We start from the raw sequence: 11,588 nt of genomic DNA, 5'->3' as shown, positions 1-11,588 counted from the left end.
AGGTACCTGTAATACAAAAACTACTAACAATGTCTCTCAGACAACCTTACCATAATTTGCCATAATTATCTCCCTCAAAGAAAAATCCAGAAGCCAAAGCACCTGAAAGATTTCCTGGTCCCTGCAAACCTTACCAGGACTCAATGGAGAAATGCTTCCTCTCACAGGGAGGAAGGATGCCAGTTCAGGGCTTTGTGAGAAGGCAGCTGTGCACACAGCAAGGCTCACTGACCCATGGCCTGGACAGGAGGTTGTGGTCGAGGCTGAAGCACTGTGAAAGGGAAGTTATAATTCTGTTGGCAGTAATAGTCTGCCACAACTTCAGCCTGCATGCTGCTGATACTGAGAGTGTAGTCTGCCTCAGATCCACTGTTAATGGAATTCAGATGGTGAGTGGACACAGAATACATAAACAGATGAGGAGCTTCTCCCCATTTCTGCTGATAATAAGGCACGTGCTTCTCATTATCTTTGCTCCATAACAGACTCTGACTGGGCTTGCAGTTGATGGTGACCCTCTCTCCTGCAGACACAACCCAGGACCTTGGAGACTGAGTAACCACAATGTTCCTACAAACACCCACAATTAGAAAAGTACAGTGATCATATCTATGTACACACAGACTTTATAACATGAATATAAATAGTGAAGTACTTCATCAAAATCAACACTGTAATGTCAGTATATTTATCTCTACACAGATATTAGTCTATAAATGGGAAGGCAGTAGAACTTCTACGGCAACATTTTCAAATATCTCACCAAACATCCAAAGTAGCAGGAGCGCAGGGACTTGGATCTGTGCCACCACCTTGCTGTCCCAGTCCACCTGATGCAGCTCAGTTCCCAATTCAAAGGGCTCATTTATCAAAGCTGAGAAGCAGCCTGGAGGGGCCTAGGCAAAGCAATCAGCATAGGAGGAAGCAATTCACCTGAGCAGTGGATGGTGAAATCATCTGATGTAAATCAACAGCCAAAAACAGCAGCAACTGAAGTGTAACTGTGCAATGAGAAAAGATAGTAAAGTCAACATAGAAGCTCTAAGATGGATCGTATAGACCTAAACTACAAACCACTGGATGGCACAGTACAAGAGCTTCAGTTTTAATTGAAAATATTGGCTGAAATATCCATGTGACTCCATCTCCAAAAATACCAGCATAATGCAGGACCAGAAGCATCCCAAGTTTGACTCCTGGACTTCAAACCAAGTATTGCCTAAAGGGGAAAGGGAGGAAGGGATTTCTGTTTGTTTTGATTGTACAAATACTGTACAGACGAAGTGGCACTGTGGCTCAATTGGTAGAGCACTTCCCTTGAGCTGAAGAGCTGAAGGACAGCGCCCAGGCCCAGAAGTCAAGCCCCATGATCACAAAAAATTATATATATATATATATATACACACACACACATATATATGTATGTATACACACACACATATATAAATACAGTATATATATATATACAGTATATACATATATATGTATATACTGTACCAAGGGGTTCATGAGAATATTTCTTATTGATCATTGTTACCCCTCCTTTGCTTTTCTCCTATTATCCTTTCCCTCCCCAGGTCCCTGACTCCTCTGTCCATTCACCCCCCTCCCCGAATTTGTAAAGTCCATTTTCAACATAGTGTCTTGTACATATCATTGTCACAATGGGTCATCCTGTATCCTTGTTTTAGCATTTTATTATCCCCTTCCCCTCCCCAAAATAGATAAATGTACACACAAGATGCAGGGTACCAAAATCAAATATAATGACAACAGAGGTTATACCATAGAAGGAAGAACATACAAAATAAACCCAAATACACATAGTACATTAAAAACAACAGCAACAAAGAAAAAAACCTATTGTGTCCATATCTTGGAGTTCATTTTGCTTAACATCATCTTGTATTACATAGCTTTTGACCATTTTGCTTGTCTAGTAAGATTATCCTAGATATACAGTAGTTATTGCAAAAAAAAAAAAAAAGAAACCATGTTTCTTTGTGTCTGGCTTACTTCACTTAATAGAATTTTTCCAAGACTTCCCATTTCCTTACAAATGGGGTGGTATCATTCTTTCTGATGGTGGCATAGAATTGCATTATATACATATATAAATATACATTATCTTGATCCATTCATCTACTGAGGGGCATTGGTGTCGGTTCCATATCTTAGCTATGGTGAATAATGGTGTAATAAATATAGTTGTGTTGCTGGGAGGAGGTTTATATGAATCTGACATAACTGGTAACAAGTATGACAGAATGTGCACAAACTAGTTTGTAATTCCCAAGAACTTTGTATTCATGAATGAAAGTGAAATTTCCCACCTTTTCATTTGTTTTGAACTGGGCAATTAACTCTTTAGCTGAAACATAAATTCTTGTATTCCTCCCTGCCAAGTTCTCTCCACATGAGCATCACAGAATTTTACTTGCTAGGTCCAAGGAAAAGGTCTTGCTAAGCTTTCTTTCTAACATGCTTTGTCCACTTGGAAACTACCGGTGTACAGGAAGAATGACATTGCCCTATTTGTTAGGAAATGGTAAGACTTGGAAAAAATTATATTAAGTGAAGTAAGCAAGGCACAAAGAAACATAGGTCCCATGGTTTCCCTTATTAGCAATATCTGAGACAGGCAGAAAGGTCAGATAAGATGATGTTAAGCAAAATGAACCCCCAGATGAGGAAACAAGTGGATTTTTTCTTTCTTGCTCTTCTTTCTAATGTATTTATAAGGCACCACGTGATTTTTTGTTGCTGCGTAGGTCCATCCCCCCAAGATATATCTCTTCTTTTCACTGTAATTAATGTTGGTTTAATTTGGAAAGCAGAAGGGAAAAAACAATCGTTTAAATAGGGATACAGGTTGATCCATTGCAACAATGAGATGTACAACACGCCATGTCAAAAAACGAACTTTACAATATAGATGGGGAGGAGGGAAACAAGGGTAAAGGCAACATTGCTTGATAAGAAATGTACTCATTGTCTTGCTCATGTGATTTTAACCCCTCTGTACAGTATTTTCACAATAAAAACTTATAAAAAAAAAAAAAGAAGAAGAAGAAGAAGAAAGTGTCCCTGTAGCTGAACTCTATGCTGTTAATGCTAAAAAACTGAAGGGCCAGGCTGGGAAGGTAGCTCAGTGGAAGAGCGCTTGCCTTGCATGCCTGAGGCCCTGGGTTCGATTCCTCAGCACCACATAAGCAAAAAGAAAAAAGCCATAAGTGGTACTGTGGTTCAAGTGGTAGAGTGCTAGCCTTGAGCTGAAGAGCTGAGGGACAGCGCCCAGGCCCAGAGTTCAGGCCCCACGACACGACCCAAAAAAAAAAAGAAAAGAAAGCTGAAGGGCCATACTCCAGAGTAGGAGGTCCAAGTTGTTTATCATCTTAGCTGGGAAGGAGCCAATAGGTGACTGTTCCCCTCCAAGAGATGAATTCCCACACCTCTACTGCACTGGGTCTCCTTACTGTCTTAGAGAGGTTGGTCCAGAGCATTTCCAATCCCACTTCTGCAATAAGACATCCAGAATGTCCACATGGCCTCCTACTGCCCACTGAGGAAAACAGCAAGGAATTTGTTTGTACTTGCTTCCATCCAATACAGAAATTATTTGACACAACTAAGATGCCTCCTTCCATGCCCTTTAAGTCTTGACACATTGCTGCACCCACCATACAATTTGCATAGTGCGCCATAGGGAGGAGTCTCCTTGCTAAGTTTAACTTCTCACCCTGAGTACACTGATCAGGACTCCTCATTTCAGTCTCTCAAGATGAGATGCCCTGCTGAGCTCCTGGGACTGCTGATGCTCTGGATCCCTGGTAAAGACACAGAGAGATGAAGGAGAGGAGGAAGGAGATGGGGTGTAAGGGTGAGGCGTAGGGGGAATTACTGTTGCTGTTGTGTGTTCTCTCCACAAGTGAGATGTGTGGTTTCCTTTTATTTTGGAGGGGGGATCCGGTTGTGGGCCTGAACTCTGGGCCTGGGTGCTGTCCCTCACCACTTCAACTCAGGCTAGTGCCCTACCACTTGAGCCACAGCACCGCTTCTGGCTTTTTTTCTGCTTATGTTGTGCTGAGGAATTGAGCCCAGGGCCTCATGCATGCAAGTCAAGCGCTCTACCACTGAGCCACCTCCCAACCTGACATGTGTGGATTTCATACTTCAGGATGGCAGATGCTGTTTAGATCTGTGATGGGGGTGGGGGGAAGATTCCAGGGCATCTGGACCTAGCTTCTGTTAAAAATAGAGTGAGTTGGTATGTGCAATGCTGTTTGGATGAAAATCTTACATACTGTCTTAAAAATGAATATTTAAATTATAAGTCAAAATTGAAACAGTACTCTAGCCTATACTATGCAAGAGGAACATTATTAAACCTGCTAAAAAATTGTATACATGACCTGGCACTTGTCTTTCATGTTTTAGCATCTTGTGGAGACATCGTGATGACACAGACTCCACCCTCCCTGTCTATCAAACCTGAAGAGCCAGCCTCCATCTCCTGCAAGTCCAGTGAGAGCCTCCTGCATAGCGATGGAAACACATACTTGTACTGGTACCTGCAGAAGCCAGGCCAGTCTCCACAACTCCTGATCTATACGGTTTCTAACCGATTTACTGGGGTCCCAGACAGGTTCAGTGGCAGTGGGTCAGGCACAGATTTCACACTGACAATCAGCACTGTGAAGCCTGAGGATGCAGGGGTTTATTACTGCCAGCAGGGTAGAAAATACCCTAGCACTGTGCTACAGCCCTGAGCAAAAACCTCCCTGCATGAGGCAGCCCAGCTGTGCCCGTGTGCTGCTTGCCTGGGGTCCAACAGAGCAGATTCTCTGTGTGCAAGGACAAGGTTGGGGAACTCAGAGACACAAACTGCAGCTGAGGTATCCCTCCCAGGAGCCTTGGCCACACTCAACGAATCCCATTAATGGTGAGCTGCAAAAGATGCCCCAAAGCATTTGTGTCAAAAGTGTACAGATGCCACAAGTCACTTCTGAGTAAGCAGACAGGACTAAGTCAAGGAACTTTACAGACAGGCTGAAGACCTGTTTTCTTGGAAAGATTTTCCCACAGGCACAGGAATGTGTGACTTCTGCAAAAGATTTGATGCCTTGCCAATGCTGTTCTTTTTGAGATACAAACTAAGTCGCAAACACACAAAAATTACTTCACTTTTAAAAAGTAATACAAGGAAAAAAATGAAAATGACATGTTGTTTTCACTTCCATTTCTCATTATTTCAGGATCTAGAGGGGATATGATGTTGTAGAATCGGTCTTGTATGCTTCACCCCTAAAGAGCTGGCCTGCATCTCAAGAAAAACTCAGAAAGGCTTCTGATAGTGCCTTACACCTCTAATACTGCTACTCAGGAGCCTGAGATTAAGAGGACTGTAGTTAAAGCCCAACCCAGGGAAAGGGTTAGCAAAATGTCATCTGAGCAAACAAACTGGCTGGATGGCACACACATTTGTTGTTCCAGCTGTGCAGGAGGTTGTAAGTAGAAGGCTCTTTGTCAGATCTGATCAAAAATGAAAGACTTTACCTAGAAAATAACCAAAGCAAAAATGACAAGGGGTGGCTTGGCTCAAGTGGGAGAGTGTCTAACAAACAAGAGGCCCTGAGATCAAACACAGCACCCAGGAATAAAAGACAACACTAGTGAAGACATCCTCATTGTTTGTGCCGGACATCACTGCACATTCCATGGGAAGTGGTACCCACCATGAAGGCCTCTGAAACATTGCTAATTCAATGATTACTAAAGATCCTACCCACCGGCACCTTAAATCCAATTACATGTTACCAATCCATCATCAGCTCATAAGCAAGTTGGTCAAAGGTGTCTGTGCCCTCATTCTACACTGTGGATGACCTAGGACAGAATGGCATTCAAGACAGACCTTAGAGCTCTGTTGGCAAGGAGGACCACAGAAGGCAGCAGTAGGGTGAGAAGGTCAGCAGTAAGCAAAATACAGAGCAGGGAGGGCACCCAAGGCTTAGGACTCATGCTCATAAAAATGGCATCAGTGCCTTTTTATATGGAAAGGATCAAGACAATGGAGAAAAAAGAAAATGGGACTGAAAAAATACTGTTTACAAAACAAATGAACCAAAACTTACAGTTGGTTTACACTATTATATAAAATAAACACTGTGGAAAGTGGTGCTGATGGAAATACTATGTTTTCTCGCTTTGAAAGGAAAATATGCAGACATGTATGCTGCCATGTGTAAATGAATAGATGCATGTAAACTAACACCAGCTGCACAGACAACATGTAGACTATCTTAAAGGGTTTAAGATGTGAATGTGGCCACGTGGGGTTACTTGAGCTTTTGGCCATGGAGTACAGGAGAATCATGAGTTCAACACAGCCAGGCAGAGAGTTCATTCTCATCAACAATGTAGAAGGGTATATCTTCCTCACATCCCTACCTGCACCTGCTGTGGCTGGTGTTCTGGATGGTGGCTATGCTGAGTACTTGAGTATAGCCATGGTGCCTGGGGCACAGAGCATCAGCGGCAGCTTGCTCCAAGCTCTCCAACTTTGTCCTCAAACACAAGCTCAGAGAATCTCCCTGCTGGTCCCCAACAAGCCATACATGGGAACAGCTTAATGTGGGGCCAGCGTGAGAAATTTGCTCCAAAGCAGTCACTCTGGACCCAAACTCCTTCTTCCTCTTCTTCCTCCTCCTCACTATGACTGACAATGTGTCCAGAGGTCTCCTCTACCAGATTCCATTTTCTTTTTTTTTAATTGTGAAAATACCATACAGAGGGGTTACAAGTACATGAGCAAGGTAATGAGTACATTTCTTATCAAGCACTGTTGCCTCCTCCTTTGTTTCCCCTTATTCCATCCCATCCCCCTCCAACCCCTAATCCTATCCCACCGCCCCCTCCCCCGACCCCTACACCAACGTTGTAAAGTTCTTTTTTCCTACACAAGGTCTTGGACATCTCAAAGTTGCAATGGATCCACCAATGTCCCTATTTAAAGAATTTGTTTTTTCACTTCCCCTCCCCTCCCCAAATTATCCTCACCTTCCTCTCCTCCTCTAGCTTGGTCTTGTTCCAAGAAAAAGGGAAAATCATCAGTGGTGTAAATAAAGTGAAAATTCTCCAGAGACACCCAGAAAATTCCAAAAATGAACCCAGAAATGGCAGAGTTTGTCACTGGTCCTAATTGCAGTGCTAATCCAGTGCTGAGCAGTTTTCTTTTTCTAACTAAGTTAATATTTCCCTGCACAAAATTGAGGCTCAATTATTAAGGGATAAGAGATGAAGAGGAAAAATAAAAAGTCCTAAGATACTAATATAAACAACTAGAGAATGGGTATATCTGTTCTCAGTAGGTAATTCTCAGCAGATGAAACCCCAATGCCTGGTAAATGCTAATAATCAGATAATGCAGAAAGGTATTGTGAATCAAAAATGAAACACTGACTGTAAAAAGGTAATAAAAGTTTTGAAAATACTTGGAAAAGATGTGAATAAAGGAAAACCAAGGGGATTCCTCATTGGAAATATGAGAATTCCTCTTTATTAAAATACTTTCAGTTATAAAAATGTTCATAATGCCCTTTATAGGCTTCAAAACATATTAGTGTCTGGGGCTGGGAATGTGGCTTCGTGGTAGAGTGCTTGCCTGGCATGCACGAGACCCTGGGTTTGATTCCTCAGTACCATGTAAACAAAAAATAAAACAAAGAAGTAAAATTAAAACAGAAAAAGTAACATTGAAAATATTAGCACCTTAAGGTCATTATAGTCAGGAGATTCATACTAGATGATTTATATTTCCTCTGCAAATTTTGCCACTTTTCCCATCTGTCCTCTTTGTTTCTAGTCTGAGTTACAAGCAAGAATCTTAGCAAGGGATTTATGTGTCTCTTACTTTCTTCCAGTCTGAGATATTTCCTCTGGATTATTAGATTCAAACTATTTTTTTAAAAAGCCAACACGTAAAATACAAACATAAAGTGCCCTATCATAATGAAATGTTACCCTCAACAGTAAATCTCAATGATAATAATTAACATTTGCACTATGAATTTGTTTAGCCCTATTTGTGGTACTATTCAAATAAATGTACTATGAAATTTATGAAGTTACTTAGTCTCAAATAAAGAAATCTTTGGGGAAAATGGAAAAAAGAAAATATGAGATTTATGAAAGAATCTCAAGGAAATTAAATAGGGACATCTCAGTAAAAGAAATAAAAATGCTGGGCTGGGAAGGTGGCACAGTGGTAGAGCGCTTGCCTTGCATGCCTGAGGCTCTGGGTTTGATTCCTCAGCACCACATAAGCAAAAAGAAAAAAGCCGGAAGTGGCACTCTGGCTCAAGTGGTAGAGCGCTAGCCTTGAGCTGAAGAGCTGAGGGACAGCGCCCAGGCCCAGAGTTCAGGCCCCAAGACCAGACCCAAAAAAATAAAATAAAATAAAAATTAAAAAAAAAAGAAATAAACATGCTCAATAGACATATGAGGAAATTCTCAGCATCTCTGGCCATAAAGAAAATGCAAATCAAAACAACACTGAGATACCACCTCACCCCACTTAGAATGGCCATCATCAAGAACACATAGAACAATGGATGCCAATGCAGATGTGGGAAGAAAGGAACACTAACACACTGTGGGTGGATACTGGTGCACCCACTGTGGAATGCGCTTTGAGGATTCCTCAGAAACTAAACATAGGCACATCCTGGGGCATTTATTCAAAGATAAAAATTTAGTATTTTTTCACTCAACACACAGTAACTACTCCATAAACATTCTGAATAAACAAATGGCATGGCTTTCTTCATATCAGCATTTTAAATAATTGTCATTCATGTACAAAACTTTTGTGAGTTTGTGTGCCAATACTAGAACTATAACTCAAGGCCTGAGTGCTGATCCTTAGCTTATGTGATCAGAGCTAGCATTCTACCATCTGAGTCACAGATCCACTTTCTGCTTTTGGGGGGTATTTGGAGATCAGAGTCTCACACACTTTCCCACCCATGCTGTCTTTGAACCATGATTCTCAAATGTCAGCCTCTTGAGTAGCTAGTAGTAAAACTATGAGCCAACAGCTCCTGGCTAAAAAACTTTAATGTCAAAAAGTATTCAGAGCCGGGTGCTGGTGGCTCATGCCTATAATCCTAGCTACTTAGGAGGCTGAGATCTGAGGATGACAGTTCAAAGCCAGCCTGGGCAGAAAAGTCTGTGAGACTTTTATCTCCAATAAACCACTAGAAAAGCAGAAGTGGCAATGTGGCTCAAGTGGTAGAGTGCATACCTTGAGTTAAATAGCACAGGGACATTGCCCAAGCCCAGAGTTCAAGCCCCACGGCCAACCAAAAAAAAAAGTATTCAGAGTGACATGGATTGGGTTATCTTTTCAGATACTGATATCTATTCAGAAACTAAATCTCATTAGCACACAGATTTCAGATAGGGACAGAGAAGTAATATTGGGATGACTTTTCACTTTGCCTCTACAACACTAAAATGCCCAAGTTAATGACATACTGCATAAGGAACCCAAGTTATACTAAACCTAAGACCCACAATATCTTTCTACCACAATATTGGACTTGGGTGCCTATGGATAAACTAAAGAGAAAATTGACAAAAGATGAGAAAACCTAATGGGAAATGCTGTCACACCTTTCTAGTGATTGAATTGCACAATGCAAGAATGACCTTTGAAAGAAAGGATGACTGAAAGAACTGAAGGGAGATAAAAGGGACAGGATGTGAGGAGTTACTACACGGATGCATTTTGATTGAAGTTGACCACAGAAGCTCAACAGGAAAACAGGGTGCAGAGACCGAAGAAATAAACTAGGAAGATGATTTTCTATACTTCAGGTATTGAAAGAAGAGATCAAAGGCTTAATATTGGGAAGGAAATAAATTCAGAAGATACTTATTTGATTTTAATATTGGGAAGTAAAGGACCAGCATAAAAGGAATAGGGTCAAAGTAGATGCATCCAAGATTAAAGGGGTTTGGGGAGAAGAAGAATTGATCTATTCAGAAGCACTAGGTCTACCAGTACCAATAGTTCCTGCACATAATTAGAAGGGTGAGATCTAAGGCTTGCAGGTCAATTATAGCCTGCCTGCCAGCAATAAAGTCTATGAGACTCTTCTCTTCAATTAACCACAAATAAGTAGACATACGACTCAAGTGGTAGAGCACTAGCCCCAACAAAAGAAAAGAAAATGCTCAGAAACAGTACCTATGCCCTGAATTCAAGCCTCAGGAATAGCACACACACACACACACACACACACACACACACACACACACACACACACACACACACACACACGAAAAACTACTAGTAATAAATCTACCTCTAAAGAGTAAACACTAACTTCATTGCATGAGCCACTTGAACATGAGCGATATTCAGGTACCTGTCACACAGAAACTCCTAACAATGTCACTCAGACAACCTTTCTCTACAATTATCTCCCTCAAGAGGGAAACAGAAAGACCAAGTCCCTGAATGATTTCCTGGCCCCTGCAAACCCTACCAGCACTAAATGAAATGCAACCTCTCAGGCAGACAGGAAGGATGCCAGTTCAGGGTTGTGTGAGAAGGCAGCTGTTCACACAGCAATGTTCACTGACCCATGGCCTAGGGAGGAGGTTTATGATCAAGGCTGAAGCACTGTGGGAGGGTAGCTATCATACTGTTGGCAGTGATAATCTGCCATATCTTCAGCCTCTATGCTGCTGATGGTGAGGGTGAAATCAGTCCCAGACCCGCTGCCAATGAACCTATCAGGGACTCCAGATACCTAGGTGGATGCCCCATACATGAGCAGCTTAGGAGCTTTTCCTGGTTTCTGCTGGTACCAAGCCAAGTAGCCATGACCAAATGAAAACAGACTCTGGCTGGACTTGCAGTTGATGGTGACCTTTTCTCCTGCAGACACAGACAGGGCCCTATGTCATTAAAATCTACTCCCTAATGTTATGTCACTATATTTGTCTCTACAGAGATATTAGTCTACAAACGGGAATGCAGAAAAACTTTTATTGTGACATTTTCAAATATCTCACCAGACATCCAAAGGAACAGGAGCACAAGGACCTGGGTCTGTGCTGCCATCTTGCTGTCCCACTCCACTTGAGGCAGCTCAGGTCCCAATTCAGAAGGACTCATTTATTAAAACTGACAAGCAGCCTGGAGGGGCTTATGCAAAGCAATCAGCATAGGAGGAAGCAAATAACCAGAACAGTGGATTATGAAAGCAGTTGATGCCAATCAAAACTCCAAGTGTAATTGTGCAACTAGAAAACAGAGCAAAGACAATTTACAAGCTCTAAGCAAAGTCTCAACGACCATAACTACTAACCACTAGATGGAGTAGTAGTAGACTTTCAGGGTTAAACCATATTATATAGTTTGAGTTTTACAGAAATGATAGGCAAACTAGCTCAAACAGATAGAGTTAGACACAATAATATGTTATAAAAAACAACAAATATTCAAGAATAAAAAAGAGATGGAGGAGAAGGAAAAAGGAAGGAAGGAAAATTTGGGCAAAGAAAAGATGGGGAAA

General features: G+C 41.6%; 2 pseudogenes and 2 gene segments (V, D, J or C); 1 reads left to right on the top strand and 3 right to left on the bottom strand.

Moving 5' to 3' along the window:
* LOC122116716 overlaps positions 1-4,461 on the bottom strand; it is a 99,713-nt pseudogene extending 95,252 nt beyond the window's left edge.
* LOC122116772 lies at positions 225-3,694 on the bottom strand. The segment is given in 2 exon segments: positions 225-570; positions 3,681-3,694. Coding segments are annotated over 2 exon segments (360 nt in total).
* On the top strand, positions 3,761-4,784 carry LOC122116669. The segment is given in 2 exon segments: positions 3,761-3,830; positions 4,438-4,784. Coding segments are annotated over 2 exon segments (381 nt in total).
* Positions 4,785-10,639: 5,855 nt separating this feature from the next.
* Positions 10,640-11,188, bottom strand: LOC122116771 (annotated as a pseudogene).
* Positions 11,189-11,588: the final 400 nt, after the last annotated feature.

Source organism: Dipodomys spectabilis, unplaced genomic scaffold, assembly GCF_019054845.1.
Source record: "Dipodomys spectabilis isolate Male_0828 unplaced genomic scaffold, ASM1905484v1 ptg000137l, whole genome shotgun sequence".
Lineage (NCBI taxonomy): Eukaryota > Metazoa > Chordata > Mammalia > Rodentia > Heteromyidae > Dipodomys > Dipodomys spectabilis.
The sequence above is the reverse complement of the archived record's forward strand: the minus strand, read 5'-3'. Positions and strand labels throughout refer to the sequence as shown.